Raw genomic sequence first — 20,706 nt, forward strand, 5'->3', positions numbered from 1 at the left:
GTTTCCTGTAGATGTTCTGTGGAGGGTGTGGATCCTGATTTGAATCCCTGTAGTGTTCTGGGTGTCTGCAGTAGATTGATTATCACATTGCATTTGGCTTAGTAACATTTAGCTTGCTAGATTATGCATACTACTATTCTCTTTAACCTAGAGTTCTGTTTCACTTTAAAGTTTTGATGCTTTGAAGTGTTAACTGGAATATTCTTTTTTATTTAGCTTTTCCAAAAATGTCAATTAATAGAACGAATACTTGAAGCCTGGGAAATGAATGAGAAGAAACAGTAAGTAAATTGTTTTTTTGAAAGGAATTCAGTTTGGTTGGTAATATGAGGAAAATAATACCTCCTTGCCCTAGTCAGAAAAAAATGGAAATAATTACATGATACTGGCCATTTTACAATTTAAACTTTTCCCCAGATTATTTCATTGTAACAGTTGTTTTTATGATATTAATAATTTCTTGTTAGGTCTTCTTGTTTTGGGGGCAAAACCAGTGAGTTCGGAGTGTTCCCCACCTCTGTGCTGCCTTTGAAACTTCCTGGTCCTTTTTGAATGGCTATTGTTCTAAGAGTTATAAGGTTAAAGTTAAGTCCTTGATGATTTAACTCAGTATATTTGTCCTGGTCACCTTATGCTCAGAACAGAAGGTATCACGTACATATTTTCATTGTAGAGAAGAGTTGCTTTGTACAGGGACCTAGAGGAAAAAAATTGCTCAGTGTTTTCTTTTTAGAAAATGTTTGTTAGCTGATTGGCAAGGTTATATGAAGTATTAGTTGATACATGTAAGTAGGCTTGTTACACAAAACTTTTTCTTACAGGTGTTGTCTGTAACAGCATTCCTCTCTAGTGCTCTGGGAGCCTTTATGTCACCCCGTAGATTCTGAAGCATGGCGGCATAAGGGCATGTTTGGGAAACACTCTCAAGGCATGCTTCTGTGTTTGTTTTTAAGACAGGTTTATTGAGATATAATTCTCATATGGTAAAGCTCATTTTAGGTGTACATTCCTAGGAATTCTGACTGATGCCTGAAGTCACCACTACCACCACCACAATCAAGACATTTCTGTCACCCCCAAAATTTTTCTCATGGTCCTTTGTAGTTGATCATTTCCCAGCATTCTTGTTATGTATCTCTGTGTCTCCAGGAAAGCTAGATGACTCTTGGGAGTCAGCCTTACTTTGTGAGGTTTGATTTTTTTTTTTAATCGTTTAATAAGCACTGCTGGGGTTTTGATTTGGCTTCATGTGGGAAATTGGCATTTTGTTTATTTGTGGCAAGGGGCTAGTATTGGTAGACCTCAGATACATTCTTCCAAATGGAGCTCTTTGGAGGTGCTGTTTGTGGCCCAGTTGACATCTCTGGTTATATGTCTGACTCCGTCTTGGCTTCTCTGTGCCCTTCCCAACCTCCAGTCTTCTTGCTGGCTGCTCATCTGGCCAGGGCTCAGATATCCTTTGTGCCCTGCTCTCCTGGTGAGTCCCGTTTTCTGGAGGCCTGGTGAATACCATTCCCTCTATCTGGAGGGATCCCGAAAGAACTTTCCTTGTTTCCTTGCACAGCAGCCTGAAGCAGTTTGAAGCTGTGGGCCACCTTAGAAGATGGGCCTTTGTTTTCTTTCACTTGTATACTTGAGGGAGTGCGGGAGAGTGACTCAGTTGCCTGTAGGTAACATCTGGCTCTCTGGATCTTACTGAAGAACTAAAAGAGACTCTGAGCAACTCAGTGAAGATTGACCCTGGCCAGGCACGATGGTAGATGCCTGTAATCTCACTGCTTTGGGAGGCTAAGATGGGAGGATTGGTTGAGGCCAGGAGTTCAAGACCAGTCTGGACAACATAGGGAGATCCTGGCTCTACAAAAAATTAGCTGGATGTGGTGGTACTTGCCTATAGTCCCAGCTACTCAAGAGGCTGAAGTGAGAGAATTGCTTGAGCCCAGGAGTTTGAAGCTGCAATGAGCTGTGATCGCACCACTGCACTCCAGCCTGGATGACAAGCAAGACCTTGTCTCTACATAAATAATCAACCCTGGGCTAGGCACCCCCAAGCCCTCTAAGATTCTCTAGCAGATACTTTATTTTCCAAGCAAGCCTTCAAGCATAGGATGTTTTTTTTTCTTATTGCCCTGAAAGGCTTTTCTCTCTCTAAGCAAAAATCTCTGCAGTGTTTGTTCCCTCTATCTGCAGTCAAAAATCTTTTGTTTGATAGAGCTTAAAGTCTTGGCACTTTGTAAATAGGTAGAGAAATCAGATTGATATGAATTTATTTTATATATATATATATATATTTGAGACGGAGTCTTGCTTTGTCGCCCAGGTTGGAGTGCAGTAGCACAATCCTGGCTCACTGCAGTCTCTGCCTCCTGGGTTCAAGAAATTCTCCTGCCTCAGCCTCCTGAGTAGCTAGAATTTCAGGTGTGCATCACCATGCCTGGCTAATTTTTGTATTTTTAGTAGAGATGGGGTTTCGCCATGTTGCCCAGGATGGTCTTGAACTCCTGACCTCAAGTGATCCACCTGCCTCGGCCTCCGAAAGTGTTGGGATTACAGGTGTAAGCCACTGTCCTGGCCTGATACGAATTTATTTAAGTGTGAAGATTGATCATGGTTGGGAAGATGAGACCCTAAATGGGAAAAGGACAAGGACTAAGTTTATTTGCATGTGTTCAAAATGGTGTATGGTCAAGTACTAGTTGACTGTCTCCTATCTTGGCCAAGTCCTTAAATCAGCTAATATCTTAACTTGAGACATGTCATTGGTAGATAATAATTTCTATTCATTGATATAATAAAAATTTGCTATCTTTTAAGAAAATGATCCAGCAGAATTCTCACCTCAGTTCCTTACAATCTGATTAAGGTTTGAAAAAGTTTCATTAAAAAGATATAAAATAAAATCACAGTAACATTAGGCATCAGAGAAGGTTTATTTGATCTTTTAAAAAATAATGTGTTATTGACAGTGAGTGATGATTTTTGAGATTTGAATAAACTGTGGCCTGTTGACTCAGGCTGACATATAATCTTTTACAGTTTCACACCTCTCCCCGACCATGCTGCATGGTCATATTCTGGCACCTTCCATTCCTTTGTTTTTCTTTTCTGTCCATTGTCATTTTCTTCAGTGCCCTCAGTGTTTAAAATGATTGCTTAAAAGTCCACAGTACTTACCGAGTGTTTCATCACTTCATCCTATCAGGAATCTGAGTATTTGTCCTTTACCTCTTATCAGGGCTGAGGGAGGAAGACGGTATGGTTACATGGGACACCTAACGAGGATAGCCAACTGTATCGTGCACAGCACTGACAAGGGCCCCAACAGTGCATTAGTGCAGCAGCTTATCAAAGGTAAGTTATTTGTGAAATTTGAATTACATTTGTTAGGTTGCAGAAAGGATTTAAGGGTCAAGTAGAAATGCATGTAGCATTTTTAATAGTGATTTGTGGAACTTCTTTATATTTGGCAAATTATGTATTTGAATGAGGTTCTTGAGAATGTGTTTGAACAGTGTTGTTTTTTGGCTGTATTGCTGTTCATGTAGTTACAGACCATTCCGTAAGCATTGGCAGGCTTGGCTGGATTCATCATACAAGAGTCACCTATTGTCATTCTTAAAGAGCATTGCTTGGTGAATCATGCTTTTGAGTATTGTGAGTGTAAAGTACTCTTATGCTAGCAGTTGAGCCACTTCAGCTATAATTTTGCCTTTTATTTTCTGAAGGCCTCTATATAGCCTCTGAATTAAGTTTCTTTAACTGGAATATTAGGGCATTTATCAGCATTTCTTTGATGCTGCTATCACTAAAATGAGGGGTATTGGCTTCTAAAGGACTCTTTCTGTATAGCATTTCAGTTTAATCAGCCCAAGCTTATTTGGAAGAAACTATATGGATGCTTTTTTACACTGGCCCCAAGCCATGAGCCTTCTTCTAAATGAGAGCATGAGGAGCTCTGTGTACTCTGGGATTTTGTACCAACAGGATTACTAATCCTGAGACCTATTCTGAATGTGAACAGTCTTTAACATCCATGGTACAGAATTTGTTCAGTTAAAATCATTTCCCAGTGGATCTTCCATTTTTTCTTAAGAATGTTTGTTTCTTCAAGAGGCTATTCCCTGTAGAATGTGCGCTAAAAGCACAGTTGTCACCAGGATGGAAAAAGTGGTGTGTGCCAACTTGTAATTTTGCTTCTTGAGAGAGGTATAAGAGGTATAAGCCTCTTCCTTGGGCTATTTCACCACACAGTTTATCTTTATGTCCTAACTAAGAAGAAATGGCCATGTGATATGACTGAGTTTTTAGATCAGACTTTCCTTTATGGAAGCTGCTTGCCAGGTGGTACATGTGTACACTTGTGTGAGTGTACACACATGCATGGCTGTTTTAAACCAGAATTATTAGATGACTAGTTAGGCCTCTAAAATTACATCATGGTTTGATTTTCTCAGAAAAGCAGTAGTTTATCCTTTTCTTTAACATTTCTCTGGAAGGTAGAAGTTCACTATTACCTGTGTATCCATGTTGGCCCGTGACACAAATATTTAGGAAACATGATCTTAGAGCAATTTGAGAAGCCATACTAGGTTCTGTGGAACATTCATTGGCCAGGTGCCAATGAGAGCATTTCAAGAAACTGTGCAGGAGCTGTCATTTGCAGCATTTTCTAGAATTAACTTGACCATGGAAAAAGATCCCCCCTACCCCCGACATGTTAAACACCACCTTTCTCAGAAAAGCTTGTTGGAAACACACTTTCCAGGTTAAGCTTCTACCAGAACATTTTCAGAAACTTGTTAAGTTCACAAGCTACCTTAGGGCTCTTGGCCAATCAAGCCTATACCATTGGATAGGGGGATTCTGGTTCCTGAAAGTCCATGGGACTTGGGCCTATGGAAGGTTTAATAATTCCATTTCTCTAAGAGCACTGGGCTAGCTGTCACCCAGTTTCTCAGCTGATAGGGCCTGCTCACCATTGATGAACCAGGTGAGTAGGCCCACTTTTATATTATCTGTTTACTTTGTTTGTCTATGTGGGGGTCATTGTGGTGATAATGCTTTTTTGCTTTTCTCGCTCTGAAGATCTTCCCGACGAAGTCAGGGAACGATGGGAGACGTTCTGCACAAGCTCCTTAGGAGAAACTAACAAGAGGAACACGGTAGATCTAGTAGGTTTTACAAGGTTACATTTTTATTCTTTCAGTGCTCTTAGCCTTTGCCCATTTATTCAGAAAGATGTAAAAGATCTTCCATTTACCTCAGTAACTGTGAGCCAAAGATAAGTTCTTATCTCTTTGCCAGGAAGAGAGGTCAGTATTCACAATATTCTTGCCCATTTGGCTAGTCCCCTCCTAATTACCTGCCTGAGATGACAGAAGGATATTGAGAAGCCACTGATTTCTGCTCCACATCCTACTTAGTGTCCATTTCCCTCCATGCCTTGCTGCCTAAGCACCTCAGCAGCCTCTCGCCTTCCTTTCATTCTGGTGGGTTTGTGGCCACATGCCGCTGATAACCCTGGGTGCCTAGGAAACCGAAAGATTCAGTTGGATATTTTTCAGATATTATTGAGTTGAGTATACCCTTGTTTTACATCATTCCCAATGAGGGAATATTTTGTAGATGACTTTGAAACCCCAGCTTTAAATTTTTTTTTACCAGAATTGGTACTTTGAGCCAGGGAATAATGGCATTGATAATTTTTTAAAAAATTATATTGGACTTTGGAATGTATTTTTTGGTTTTTAAACACATTAAGTTTTAAGGTAAGTGTTGCTTTGTTTCTGCTTTTAAAGATGGGGAAAGCATTTCTAAAATTTTACAAGTACATGCTAGCTGATAGTCGAGGGGTGGCCTTTGCTTAGACAGAAGCAGCATGTGACTCAACATTGAAGTGTTTATATTTGGCATTTAATTCTATATTTCAAATTTAGCAGTGGCAGTCTTGAATTTCTAATATGCAGTAACACCTTGACTGTTAGGAATTCAATGATCTGGCAGCCTGAAACAACAGGGAAGCAGGCTCTGAAAGCCAGAGAGCAGCCACTTGGTCCTCCTGTGTCACTCCCTGGAGGGCTGTGCCTCCTACTTTGTAGATTGCCTAAAAATATGGTCATCTTTTTCCAGACCCCTGACAGAGTCACACTTTTTAAGCTGGGAATAATGATAGAATTAGGAAGTATTAAGAGTTGGAAGAATTATGAAGTTGAGATAACTATTTAAAAGGAAGCTATGTGGGGCCATTTAATTAAAATAGACCTAAGGCCTAATAGCCCGAGTGTCTCTGTACTACAGGCCAGCAGAGAAAATGACATTAGTATTGACAGCCCTGGGTCATCAAGGAAGGGTTAAGTCATTTTTAATAAATATTTTACCCATTGTAGATAGATACTCAGAATATCGTTTAACTTGAGTGTTCTGGATAATCAGGGTTTTTTTTGTAGAATGAAATTGTCCTCTCCCATACTGTTAAATCGTACCGCTTAATTTTAGAGGTTCCCATGTTGATTCCTTTGCAGGCAATATAGTCTCTTTTAAGGGGACTATTGTCTTATTTCTTACTTATAAAGGAATATTTAGTAATTTGATTTTGTTTGGGAAACTTCTTTTAAAATTATCCTTTGATTGGCTTAAAAGTTAGAAGTCAAAAATGTCCAGTTAAGCTTGTTACCAGACTTTTAAACAGTTGTTTTTATCTTAGGTAACTCCAGCATATTTCTTTTGTGAGCAGTTCTGTAATAAAGAAGGACTTCATTACAATTCACATAATGCTCACTTACTGTATAGTATGCTGTCAGCAGATCTGCTCTGGGATTGTGTGTAAATGTTATTACATATATCCCCATGGAAGGGTGTGGTCATCCAGCAAAAAATAAAACGTTTAGCCCCTGGTAGGCTGTGTTAGAAAAAAATTATTTTGGGCTCCATCTGTCACTCAGATTGCGTCTCGGTTCTTCTTTGCTTGCTCTGCTTTTCTGCCATCATACTTGGACTACATAATCTAAAGTCAAACAAAATGATAAGTTGGCTTATATAGCAAAAGTGGTTAGATTGATAGAGCCTTTTAACATTACCTATATCCCCTGCTGAGTTAGCCCCACTCCAGAATTTTGCTGTCTATTGAGGCTTTCAGGTGGATCTCAAGACTTCTTCAATTCTTTGTTCCCAAGCCCTTTCTTAAATACCACTTCCATTTAGTCTTAAGTCCTTCTGATAGGGAGTTTTGCTTTGTAGTATTGTGAGGGCTACAGCTATTCCAAGTGTTTAATATGCTTATATAGTATGTCTAGGCACCAAGGAGATTTTAACCGTATCCTCCAGGCCATTCATTTTCCTGTCCAGAATGTGTTCAAGCTGTATCTCAGTGGGGTTGGGTACCATGTTTCAGGAAAAATATGCAATTGTAAATATTATTATGAACACAACTTGGTAAATACAGTGGGCCTTACCATTGCAAAAATGACATAGAAAACGACTGCCCATGTTTGAAATGTGGTAGTTACACTTGCCTTCTTAACACACTCGTCACTGGAATTGGTAGTTAAGTAATAGCTTGCTTATGCCCTGTTCCCTTTCCCAAATAGATAAGATTAGATACACTGCCTTGACTTCCTTGATTTTCGAATAGCTTGGCTACCTCTCTGGAAGTCATTTTAGGTAGTGGAGTCAGCCCAGTTCAGCACCACCTGCTTAAGTTAGTACATTGTTAACCTGACGTGTTGTTATTTTTCTGTTTACAGCAAGGATACATTCATTTATACACTGAACACTTTCCTGTCCTATTGGCTGTATACCTGAGGACTTGCTCACTTCTTTTCGATAAGCTGTGCCCAGCCCCAGGCTCCTGTCACTTCTGTAGCATTTTAGTTAAATTCTCTCTGAGATACTCGAAGTGCTTTAATCTTTTGGCTCCATCATACTGAAATATGTGCACAGCAGATTCATATACTCCCTTTGTTTTTATGTTTGGAGTTTATGATGAACAAAAGTTGGTATTTTAATTATATCTAGAGACCTCTGTGTTTTGACCAAGTCCCCAAACTAAAAATTGGTAAGAATTTAGGTAGAGTGAATTTAGAGAACATAGGACATGTTTTTGTACTGACTTTGAAAAATTTGAGTTTGTTTCATTTTTTGCCCTCTTCTCCAAGGGGGAAAATGTATTTAAAAGTGTTGATGATGCTTTCCCATCATTGACAAGACAGTGTATAGAAGAAGAGATGTAGAATGATCTGAATGTGTGCCTGTATTAATCACCAGGAGTTTCCGCAGGTCGGGGTGAAACCTGAGAGTGGGTGTTTCTAACTAACCCTAGGTTATGTTGATGCTGGGGGTTCTCAGTGGGACCATACTTTGAGGGTCAAGGAATAAGTCTCTAGCTTTCACTCGTCACTAATATGGGCCTCAGAGTTTAACAGTCATTTCACACTTCTGATTTCCCTTGAGAACCTAATCAGCCAAAGTAAAGAAAACACCAGTTTGCTTTTTCCTGTAACAACAGTTAACAAAACGAAAATTTTATTATGAAAGAAGATAATATCTCCGAAACTGTGTGCACTACAACAAGAGTGCACTTTACTTACAGTATATCTAGCTTGGCAAGAGTGTTATATACTTGTTGCTTTTTGCTGTATTTGTTTATATTCAGTGGTTATTAGTATTCATTAATTCAGTAAATATTTGAGTGCCTACAATGTGCCAGACACTGAAGGTATAGTACTAGACAAGATTGGCAAAAATTTCTGCTTCAGTGGAGATGGATAAACAAATGAGTAAGAGATACGTGTGCACACACAATGTGTGTAATATACAGTCATGCACCACATAATGTTTCGGTCAGCAGTAGACCGCATATATGATAGTAGTCCCGTCAGATTAGGATACTCAGTTTTACTGCACGTTTTTTATTTGTATATACACAAATACTTATCACCATGCTCCAGTTGCCTCAGTATTCAGTGCAGTACTGTGCTGTGCAGGTGTGTAGCCTAGGAACAATTGGTTGTAGCAGATAGCCCAGGTCTGCAGTAGGCTCTACCATGTGAACTCTATGATGTTCCCATGATGACAGAATTGCCTTTGTCACAATGTATCCTTGTCGTGAAACAATGCATGACTGTGCATGTTTCAGATGATAAGTGCTAAGGAGCAAACACATGGGAGGGAGTTAGGGAGTCTTTGGGGCAGGTGTACAATTTAAAATCTGGTGTCAAGGAAAATCTCACTGGGAAGGTGCATTTGTGGAGTGGAGAGGGAAGGGCGAAATGCAGAGGACTCGAATTTGGGTTGTTCCGAGTGTGTGCAGGGACTTGCATGTTGTCCCATGTGGATGTAACAGTAAGCAAAGGAGAGAACAGAAAGACTTGAGGCCAGAGAGGCGCCGAACAGCCAGATTTTCTACAGCTTTTTAATCTATGGTAAGCAGCTTGTTTTTTGATCTAATGAGAATTTGTTAGGTTTTGAACTAAAAAGTGCCATACCTTGATGTATATTTTTAAAAGATGGCTATGGCTATTGGGTTGCGAACAGACTGCTCAGTGGGGCAAGAGCTAAGAGGAGGGAGACTGAGGAACTGCCAGCTGTGACGTTAGTCCAGGCGAGGGGAGTGCTGGCTTGCACTGGGGAGCTGATAACAGACTTGGTGAAGAGCGATGGGTCTGGAGAGGGATTTTGGCTCCATTTTGAAGGTAGAGTGGACATGGTGGGTGGGCTGGAGGAAACAAGATGACCAAGGTTTCTAGTTGAAGAAGAGTGAAGGTGGCAGTTACTGAGCTGGAGATGCCTCAAAAGGAGCATGTTTGGAAGTGTAGATCAGGAATTCAGTTTTGTATACATCTGAGTAATGAACTGATGGGATTCTGATTAGCAAGTTTCCCCCATGGGTAAATAATCTTTTTAGCTCATTTTGTTAATGATTTCAGACTCAGATGGTGTAGGTAGAATCAGACTCACATCTTCTATTAATGTAATTGTGAAGATGTGTGTGCATTGTGTTATTAATAAGTTGCTAAAACTAGTTTCATTTTGGAGAAAAAGCATTTTAAAATATCTTCTAGTATTGCTTTGAGGATCCAGGTTAAGTAGAACATGCGAAGGGGAGGTCACAATGTCTGGCACATAGTAGTTCAATAAAAGTTAGTTTCTTTCTCATCTTTAATTAAAGAGTGTTAAAATGTTATTTTGTAGGAAAAAGCGAAAGTGTAAATGAGAATACATTGAATCCTATTTTAACTTAGCAAGACTTGGCTAAGAGTCGCCAACTCTGTTTTGTCCTATTTTATTCAGTTCTTTGCATGGCCTTCTATTTCTGTTCCCCACCATGGGGTTGCACCCCTAAAACACACTGGCCCAGCATGATGTGTGTGCTGGCTTGCCAGCCAAGTGGCCCAAAGCTCCTCTTGAGTGCACTGCAGTACAGCCACTTGACCTGCTCTTTAACATAGTCCTGTGAGATGCCAGCTGCCATGACCAAGCAGTATTCCCACTCCTCCTCTACACTCTGGCAAGGCTTTCCTGGAACATCCCCATGCCCACATCTTTACCCAGTAACTCACTAAAGCCACTCTTGACTCAAGCAGGTACTGTTCATTGATCACAGAATCTACCTTTGATTTCATCAGGCCAGATTCACAAACGGAATGGGAGTGCTTTATCTATACCTTTGAGAGGATGGAGAGTGAAATAACTGGAAACACTGGGTTATCACAGCTTAATTTCATCCAGGCTTGGTGTCTTTACCAAAGATGGTTGGGGAAAGGGAAGGGAGATTCATCTTACTCAGGCAGTGATTTGCTCAGAATTTTACAAGACATACCCTATACAGACCTATTTGAATTCTACTGTGGGTTTATTGAACCAATGCTGGAACAACTTCGCAAAACAGACCAGGCCAGTTAGGTACAGCTTCATGAGTTGGCAGGTAGCAGCAGCCCGTGTCTTCCCTAAGATGACATTCCCTGCCCAAAACACTCCTGTGAAAAGTACAGAATAAACAACTCAGAGAATAATACAGTGTAAGTTACCCGCAGAAATATAGTACTTCTTTCTAGAAGTTTACAAACTGTCCATGTTTATCCCTTGCCATATAGCAATCACTATTATTAGTGCTGTACTTAATTATTTGTTTATCTGATTTCTGATTGTTAATACTTCCCCCCAATATTGTGTGACATTTGTAATTAATAAAAATCACTTAACGATGAATTGGTGAGCAGTTCATGTTTGTGTTTTTGCTTAATTACTGAAAGTTGGTTGTAAGTTCTGGGGGTAGGGTGCACATTTTCAGGGGTAGATGATTTGGGGTCTTTTGTGAGTGGGAAGCTATCGACTCAAGTCACATTTAGTACTACTGGACAGTGGTTTTCTTAGTGTGGGCAGGAAGTCCAAGAATTTGAAATGGTTATATTTAAACCTGACCTTTGAGTGGCGCACTGGTAATCCCTGGGGATTGCAGTTGGACCCTGCAGGCCCTGTACATAAAAAGGGTTTCTATGTTTCATCTGTGCCATTACTTCTGTCTTTCCTTTTGTAAACATTTAATTGGAGGTGATTATCAAAATCACTTAAATGGAGTAACTCACCTTTCTTCTTGTCTGTTTTCTGGCGATGTCAGTAGTGAGGAGTGGAATAACTAGAAGGGAGTGGCAGGGCCGCAGCCTGGCCCGAGGGAAGGAAGGGTGCCCTTGACACATTGGGCGGGTTTGGCAGCTTAACTGTGACTGACTTTCGTTTTTTTCTGTTACACATTGAGAGAAAAACTAAATGTGATTTTTCCATAAAAATGCTGATACAAATGTCCAAAACTTTTCTGTGTTAAATAGTCTTTTACATTTTTATGCATATAGGTTACAACCTGCCATATTCATTCATCCAGTGATGATGAAATTGACTTTAAAGAAACGGGTTTCTCACAGGATTCTTCTTTGCAGCAAGTGAGTCACGCCTAAAGCTTTGCTTTTTGTTTTTATTTTAAATGCTTAGTTTAGTTGCCTTTTATGAATCAGCTTCAGAGTCAGATTATGTATTAGAATGTGATTTGGGGTTACTAATTAGTTAGACCAAAGCGTTTAAAGTAGGAAGTGCTGGGTACATGAAAGATAGATTTATATTGATTATGTTTCAAGGGATTGTTCCATACCTGATAACAGTGATGAGTCAAGTACATTTTCAGAAGATTTGAATGAACTGAATAGTTAAGAAGGCATCTCACACATGCTTGTTACACAGACCTTTACAATAGTTGAGTTGTTGCTTAAAGATTTGTGTAATAGAGATCTGCTGGTAAAAATAATAGAAATAAGACGTTTAAAATGTAAGTAAAAGTAAACTCTCACGAATACCTCTGATATAAGTCCTATTATAGTTACATCTATAGTAAATTTTTAGTTGAAGTAATTCATTGCAACCCCTCTCTGCCTGCCCCTGAATTTATCATCTCCGTTTACCACCTGCTTATAATCTTTGTGGGGGAAAGCCTCGATATGAATAATAAATATACTGATTTATCATCCATTGTTCTTGGAGAAGTGACAAATGATTTCACTTCTCTACTAGGTATGGGAGTGAAAAACAGAAGCCCTTTTGCAGGCTATCAGCTTTTCATATGGAGAAGTTGTCCTTAGCCAGGACCAGAATGCCTTGGCTTACATGTTGCTTTGGTGCAGCAATAGAATTAACGAGGACACCTTCCCACCCAGCACAGAATGTTGTTGCTTGGCTTCTTTTTTTTAGTCTCTAAGCTTCGCCTTAGATGAAGCTTCACATGATTATGCTGGCCCTGTCTTTTGGCTTCTAAGTCTTACACCTGTCATATTCCAGTATTGGTTGAGCTAAGCAATTGTTTGATTTTAATACTCAGGCAGTTTAGCTTTTACCTTTCCCAAGTAGGTAGGTCTGAAGTAGCATTTCAGCATTTGGCTGCCTTCTCTGTTGATTCTTGACACTTCTGCCTTTGACAGCAGATTTCCGGAGGTTAGGGTCAGGAAGTAGCCAGTCCATAGAGGGCACTGTTGAGCAGCTCTCACAGCTTCCTGCCTTGGCTTGCTATTAGGCTGCACGGGCCATGGCGGTGGCCCACCATGGCTCATTGTGAGCCCTCGTGCCTGCAAGCAGCCCTTTTCCCAGAGCACTCTGGTATTGTCCCAGGAAGCACCTTGACAATGGGTTCTCCCTCCACTGAAGCACCTGTAGGGTACTGAAATAGTCCACCCAGTTGGCCATGAACCTGAGTGCTGTACATTGGTCCACCCCTAGAATGAAGCTTGATGATAATCAAATGTAAATTATCAAGGTAATTTTGTACCTGTTGAAATACAGCTTTAAGAAAAAGAACACCTTACTAGTAATAATAATAAACTTGGAACTTCGGCTGTTGATTTAGTTAAATTTAGGCATTTGGAAAGTGGATTCCTTTATTTCTCACGATATCTGGTTCCAGGGTCATACCTGTTCTGGGGAGAGTTTTCTTACATTATTTTGTTTGTTTGACCGACAGCTCACGTGCATACGAAGCCATTTCATTCACAAAACTAACTTACAACAGCCCCCGCCAAGCTCTTAGTCTTGCGAAATTTCCCTACTTCATATGAACCTTTCAAAGTGGAAGAATAATTACTCTTTTCTGATTGACAAGCTTCCAGTACATTTTTCTTTGCATGTTTAAACCAATCATGGATCATTTTGAAAATATATACGCTCCAAAGCACTTCTTAAAATTTTGAGAATGCAAAAAAGTCTTGGCTAATTTATTAGAGTTTCTTCATAATCTCCATTAAGATCAGAATGTTAGTTTGTAGACTTGAACTTCAAGTTCTCATTCACGTTTGAGGTTGGGCATCATGTTGATAAAGTCCTCGAATGTAGAGAGCTCAGGGCAGATAATTTAACCAGGTAACCCAGCCATGTCACCAGTGGGGAGTGCCTCCAGGCGTTTGTGCCCTGTCCATTTGCTTCTCCCTTTAGCCTCGTCTGGTCTCCTAAAATCTGGTGTTTGACTCCCCACCTCCCTGATTCTGCCTTATAGAGTTTGGAGGGTGAGGCCCCCATGGAGGTCTGGAGAATTCAGACTGACTGCCGCATATGGGCTCTGAAACACTGACTCATCATTTCCCACTACCTCACATCACATACGGGCTTGCTGGTAGGCAATCAGGCCACATTTAGTTGACCAGTAGTTTCTGTTGCCTGGGTGGCATTACTGTTAAGAGATTTGCTTAAAGTGGTTGGCTCACTTCTCAGTGACTTGAACAGTTTCTGACTTTGGCCAGGATGACAGTACTAGGAAAGTGTGCTTTTTAAAAATAATTATACAGCTATATTGTGCTTTCCAGATACAGGTTTCTCAGAGTTCAGAGTACTTTTTATATACCTTTAAATAGAATACGATAACAGTCTTCACTTACATATATTTGTAAGTTTTGATAGCTTTATTAGTAAAAATGAGATTTGAAATGTGAAGTTCTTTGCTAGAAGCTGTAATTAACTTAGAATTAATAAGGATTACATTTGATCATTTTTCTTTTTTCTGTGCATTATTGCATGGAAGTTACTAGTGTCTGTGTCAGTTGCTATGTATCTCTCCAGATGGATGAATAGATAAATATATATCTATATGTATTCTGTATGTACATGGATGTATGTATACATTCGTATTTAGTATTTGCTTTCTATTTTTGAAGCATTTAAAATATAACAACATTTTGGGGGAATATTCCCCTTTACACCCAGGAGAATCACATTAGGATCACTAGAGGTATAAGAATTTTGAGAGAGCTGGCCGCGATGGCATACACCTGTAGTCTGGCTACTCTGGAGGCTGAGGTAGGAGGATTGCTAGGAGGTAGGAGTCTAGGAGTTTGAGTCCAGCCTGGGCAACATAGCAAGACCCTGTCTCTTAAAAAAATTTTTTTTTTTTTGAGGGGAAAAATAAAACAATTGGAAGGGAACTTGTCCCTCACGTGACCAAATCTCTGATCTGTAGATAAACTCAGAGCATGGTTCATGCTGCTTACTCAACAGAATCACTTCATGGTTCTTTACCAGATCTTTGAAGTACTGAGCATCTGTTTTGCCTCATAAAAGATAAAGCTGCAATTCAGAGGAACTGATTTCTTTTTGATGTAATTAATATTAATGCTGGCTGTCATATTGTCCATTCATAGGTCCAGAACTCAGCCCAGCAGCCCAGGACTTGTCCCTACCCTTCTGCTTTCAGCCAGACCCCCATGCTCAGCCTTGGTTTGCACTCCATGCCTTACCAAGGGGCCATTCCACAGCCAGTCGCTTGCTGCCCCCTGCTCCCTGACCCCATGTGCTCATCTAATATCACCTCTGGGGGCAAGAAAGGGGGCAGCACGAAAGTGGGAGTGAGCAGAGGGGCAGTGGGTGTGCTGTTGTCTTGCATGAGCGACAAGGGAGGTTTTGGGTTCTCTCTGTCTAGTCAAACTAGACATATAGAGCTTTTTTTCAGACCTAAGCAGTATAGATACCTTCCAAAGCCTAATATAAGGTTTATTTTTAAATTATCTGCAATAATTATCCATGCCATAATTCCCTGCCACCAGAATGAGTAATCAGGAATTAATGGTAGAGGCATTTCTGCAGTGTACATCTGCCAGGTGGAATCTGTAGGCTCTGCCCATATGTGGAACCAAGGAGAAGGTGGTTTTATACAGTTATAGCTGCCTCCTTGCCAGCAAGTGCCAGTGGGAGTGATGCCTTCAGTTGAGCCAACAGCCGCCTCCCTGCCCCTCATGGGCTCACCCACAGAAAACGGCAGTCTCATCTGTATGAAGCTCTGGTCACTGTATTTATTGTTTGGGTTAGAATGAGGAGGTGGCACTAGTTTGTCTTCATATGTTCTTTACTCCTTCTGATTAATATGTAAGAACATACTTGCTGATTTCACTTGCTTCTTTGGGCCTGCTTGTTTTAAATTAGAATATCAACATTTTCCTTGGGTCCATTATAACACCCCCCCCCCCCCCCCCCCCATTGTCAACTAAAAACCCGAACAAGTCTGGTACTCTCTAGATCTGGCGTTAAGGAAACAGAACTGGCTCCTCTGTGGGTCTTCTAGTGTTAGAGACTTTTCAGAGTGATTTCGGATAAATAGTCAAACGTTTACCCTCTTCATAAGGTAGGTAGGGTAGAAATTATTTTTGTTTTATAGTCTTCCCAGCCTCTAAGACTTAAATTTTTTTTAAAAAGAAATGAAATGTCCCTGAACATTTTGTTTCTAGGATTATGCTTGTGTTCATCAGTCGGTTTTCCTCTGGTGTGATTTTGCTGTAGTAGATTGGGGGTGGAGGAGGTGGCAAGGAGGGAGGGGGTGGTCACCACTTGTTGGATCTTAGGATAAAGTTGGTTGTGTCCAGAGGTGACTGATACACCTTATAATTTCAGACTGTTCCATGTCGTGATCACTTCAAACTAGGCTTAATCCAAACCTCTCTCTAAAGATAATTCACAGTAGAGGACAGAGTGGTCACATAATGTTTCTTACAGTGACATGTGCATTAGAATTATTTGTAGACCAAATTTCAAACGTTTCCTTTTTTGGCAAATTGTGTCTGAAATTATTTGATTTTTCTTTTAGAAAAACACACCAACTTTTATAGCCCTATGGCTATGTAAATAAGATGATTTCTGGAACACAAATGGGCAAATAGTATGTAGAATATCATTAGAATCATTATATCACTGTCACTGGTCCTGGGGTTGCCAGGCCTTTTCTGATTATCAGATGCAACAAATGACGTCCAATTTTATTGACCAGTTCGGCTTCAACGATGAGAAGTTTGCAGATCAAGATGACATTGGCAAGTGAGTATATTTTCCTGTTTCCGCTCTTGCTCTTGCACACCCTTGCTCTTGGTAGATGTATGTGTGATTCTGCGGGATTCTTAGTCTTGAGCATTCGTGAGTGGGAGGAACCTGCTCTTTCCACGGTATTCGTCTAGTTCCAGCAAAATGGCCCTGAGACTGGATAATTAGGACTTAAAATAACACTACAGTGGCCAGGTGTGGTGGCTCATGCCTATAATCCCAGCACTTTGGGAGGCTGAGGCAGTCGGATCACTTGAGGTCAGGAGTTTGAGACCAGCCTGGCCAACATGGTGAAACCCCGTCTCTACCAAAAATATAAAAAATTAGCCAGTTGTGGTGGCGGGCACCTGTAATCCCAGCTACTTGGGAGGTGAGGCAGGAGAATTGCTTGAACCCAGGAGGCGGAGGTTGTAGTGAGCTGAGATGTGCCATTGCACTCCTGCCTGGGTGACAGAGCATGACGTGGTCCCTTTTTTTTTTGGAGATGGAGTCTCTGTTGCCCAGGCTGGAGTGCAGTGGTGCGATCTCGGCTCACTGCAAGCTCCATCTCCTGGGTTCACGCCATTCTCCTGCCTCAGCCTCCTGAGTAGCTGGGACTACAGGTACCCACCACCGCACCTGGCTAATTCGTTGTATTTTTAGTAGAGACAAGATTTCACCATGGTCTCGATCTCCTGACCTCGTGATCTGCCCGCCTCGGCCTCCCATAGTGCTGGGATTACAGGCGTGAGCCACTGCACCTGGCCAAGACGTGGTCTTTAAAAAAAAAAAAAAATCACTGCAAGGAAAGAAGCATTCACCTGTAGGGTTTGACCTCTTTCTCAGAAGCCTATTTTTATTAGATTACACTTTTAGGAATTCAAGTCACCGTTCTTAATTCTAGCTCTTAATGTTAAATAATATTATCTAAAGTCCTTAATCCTGGCCTGGTGCAGTGGCTCACACCTGTAATCCCAGCACTTTGGGAGGCCGAGGCGGGCGGATCACTTGAGGTCAGGAGTTTGAGACCAGCCCGGCCAACGTGGCAAAACCCCGTCTCTACTAAAAATACAAAAACAGTAGCCAGGCTGGGTGGTGTGTGCCTGTAGTCCGAGCTTCTGAGGAGGCTGAGGTGGTAGAATCACTTGTACTTGGGAGGCAGAGGTTGCAGTGAGCCAGGATCACACCACTGCACTCTACCCTGGGCAACACAGGGAGACCCTGTCTCAATAATAACAATAACAATAATAATAATAAAATTATTAATCCCTGTGTTATTGACTGGGGCATCACGTTCCAGCAGATGACCAGGTTGGCAGGAAAAGCTCTGCCCTACATGTATTCTCGTCTCTAGGCGACTCATCATAAGGTAGATTTGGGTTTTTTGCAAGAGCCAGACACACTAACCACTCATTTTGCAGTCAGGGTAAGAAGCAGAGAAATGAGAATTATTGACAGTGTACAGAATTAACAAGTAGAAAATGTGTAGGTGGTTAACAGAAATGAAAACAGGTGGTCTAGCATCTGACATTGGGATAGAAGAGATTTATAAACAAAATATTTTGAGGTAGATATTATAGCTCATTGACACAGAGTGTAAGAAAAAAAATGAAGGCAGCTGGTATTTGAATATTGGATAATGACTCTCACAGGAGACGCGATTATGCCATAGACACCCAGTATCTGCTGTGGGCTTTTGGAAGCAGTAAATCCTCAATAATTTGTTGAACCACAGCCAGTGGAGCCTGTTGTTTGTCACAAATTGCAGTTTGCAGTATGTGAGAAACTAAAATATTTTTACAGCATGCTCTTAATTGTGCTATAAACATGCCGTATGGGCACAGTGGAATGGAGGTGCCCCTGTAAACAGCAGGAGTTGAAGGCTGTTACCTGCCTTGAGAATTGGCTCATTTTAACCCAAAAAGAGCAAGAACAGAAGATACTCTGTTCGTACCCCAGGAGCATTCTACTCAGGCTAGGATCCACCACCTTACACCAGACCCTGCAGGTCCCTGTTTGGTGTCTCGACATTCACGTGCCTCGACTCTTGCTTCATCTTCCTATTTAGGATCTATAATCTCTTTACAGTCTGTATTGCATGCTTGGACTAGTGATTGAGTAGAACAAATCTTTTAAGAATCATAAGATAGCCCCTCCTCCTCAAACTTATGTTTAATTAGCAATGAATTCTTTTACTCCCTGCTTGCTTTTCTAGATGATAGCTTGTTACAGCATAAGATTTCATGGATGTCTATGTATTTTGTGTATGAGTTTGACTATCCCTGGAGAAAACTCAGTGTCTGACAGCTTTTGTATACTTCATGTTTTGACTTGGTTCTTTGCAAATAACCTTTTTCTTGGTTATATTAGTATGGCCCATGGAACCATGGTTGTTACCATAGATGTTAAAAATCTTTTATAGGAAGGATTCGAGGGTGTCCCAAAGGCTTTATGTCTCAGAAGGCTTCTGTTGCAGCCCTCCTATCCTACATAAATTCATTAATACCAAGGGAGCTGGCATCATTTAATATAAGAAGGTTGTTTCTGTTTGTTTTTTATTTATAGAGATTTTGATGATAGTGTAAATATCTTAAATTTGGAAACTTTCATAAATACGGTTTCTGTGAGCCGATAGTAATTAATGCTTCCTACACTTCTATTTTTTTTTTTTTTACAGTGTTTCTTTTGATCGAGTATCAGACATCAACTTTACTCTCAACACAAATGAAAGTGTAAGTATAAACTCTGTTGTGAGCGGTGTGGCACATGAGAGGTTAAAAATTGGGTGAGTCCATGATGGATGCCACATGCTGGGACCCCTGTGCTCTAGAGCCCTAATCCTAAATTGGTGTTACATACTTCACTCTGTCCCACGACCTGCCTGGCACCCGTGGGCGTGTGATTTTTGCAGCCCTGGTTTATGACTTGGTGGAGCTAATAAAACCAGGGTCACTTGTGATTGCAGCGTAGACACTTGACTTCAAAGAGAAGGCTGCAGTTTGACACCAACTCACTGCTTTTGACTCCTTTGTATTGCCAGGAGAGAAATGTGGACTGGGTCAGGGCAAGCCCCTCATTACTAGGCATTTCTGTGGAAACACCGAGACAGTCATGTCACCTGAATGGAGACAGTTTATTGATTTGATGTTGACTAGCATGAGAGACTACTGGCTTATTTGCTGGTGGAGTAAGGTAGGAACTGCTGATTTGAGCCATTGAAGGTTATCACTGCTCAGCTGGACTAGTAAAAGCAAATAAGTACGGTTGCTTTTCCTTGCTAGGACAGACCTGGGACCGCATCTCCAGGACAGGGGAGGCTCCTGGGATTACAATGCTTTGATGAGATGAAAGAGGATATGGTCTATGCTTCTTTTTGCTAGTCTTTGTAGGGAAACCCAGCCTTTTTTAGGGGAATTCTTATTATGGACACAGAAACTAATGTTAGGTGTTTATATTTTATTTTGGTGTATGTGATAGGCACTATATTGTAAAGCAGTGAAAAAATGCAATTTACATTGGTAATGCTTAAGAGAAGATAACTTGACTTTAAATTTATTTTGTTGTTTTTTTCCTCTCATTTTTATTTAGGGAAATATTGCCTTGTTTGAAGCATGTTGTAAGGAAAGAATACAACAGTTTGATGATGGTGGCTCTGACGAGGAAGATATATGGGAGGAAAAGCACATCGCATTCACACCAGAATCCCAAAGACGATCCAGGTGAAAGATAGTTGGTTATAGTTGTAATTATAGCCAACCTATAAAGAACATTATTATCATGAGACATACATTGTGTCATCCCCAAATGTACATGTTAATCCAGAAACCAGTGTTTTTTTGTCATGGCCAGAAATGCCCTTGTTGGCGGGAGTTGGTGCTTCCAGTGTGACAGTGATCTGCT

At 40.7% G+C, this 20,706-nt stretch overlaps 1 protein-coding gene across 14 annotated transcripts in view; it reads left to right on the forward strand.

Moving 5' to 3' along the window:
* Nucleotides 1-20,706, forward strand: part of PPP6R3 (protein phosphatase 6 regulatory subunit 3) — a 159,836-nt gene that overhangs the window by 115,309 nt on the left and 23,821 nt on the right. For 9 of the 14 annotated variants that reach the window (XM_032153703.2, XM_058439023.1, XM_032153700.2 and 6 more), the window contains 7 exons: nucleotides 217-281; nucleotides 3,236-3,351; nucleotides 5,086-5,171; nucleotides 11,847-11,933; nucleotides 16,727-16,824; nucleotides 19,484-19,538; nucleotides 20,395-20,525. In XM_032153703.2, the coding sequence (XP_032009594.1) occupies nucleotides 217-281; nucleotides 3,236-3,351; nucleotides 5,086-5,171; nucleotides 11,847-11,933; nucleotides 16,727-16,824; nucleotides 19,484-19,538; nucleotides 20,395-20,525 (638 nt within the window). The remainder of the gene's footprint in view (nucleotides 1-216; nucleotides 282-3,235; nucleotides 3,352-5,085; nucleotides 5,172-11,846; nucleotides 11,934-16,726; nucleotides 16,825-19,483; nucleotides 19,539-20,394; nucleotides 20,526-20,706) is intronic. The other 5 variants (XM_058439027.1, XM_058439029.1, XM_058439028.1 and 2 more) reach the window with 3 other exon arrangements.

The sequence above is a fragment of the Hylobates moloch genome, unplaced genomic scaffold (assembly GCF_009828535.3).
Source record: "Hylobates moloch isolate HMO894 unplaced genomic scaffold, HMol_V3 SCAFFOLD_5, whole genome shotgun sequence".
Taxonomy (NCBI): Eukaryota; Metazoa; Chordata; class Mammalia; order Primates; family Hylobatidae; genus Hylobates; species Hylobates moloch.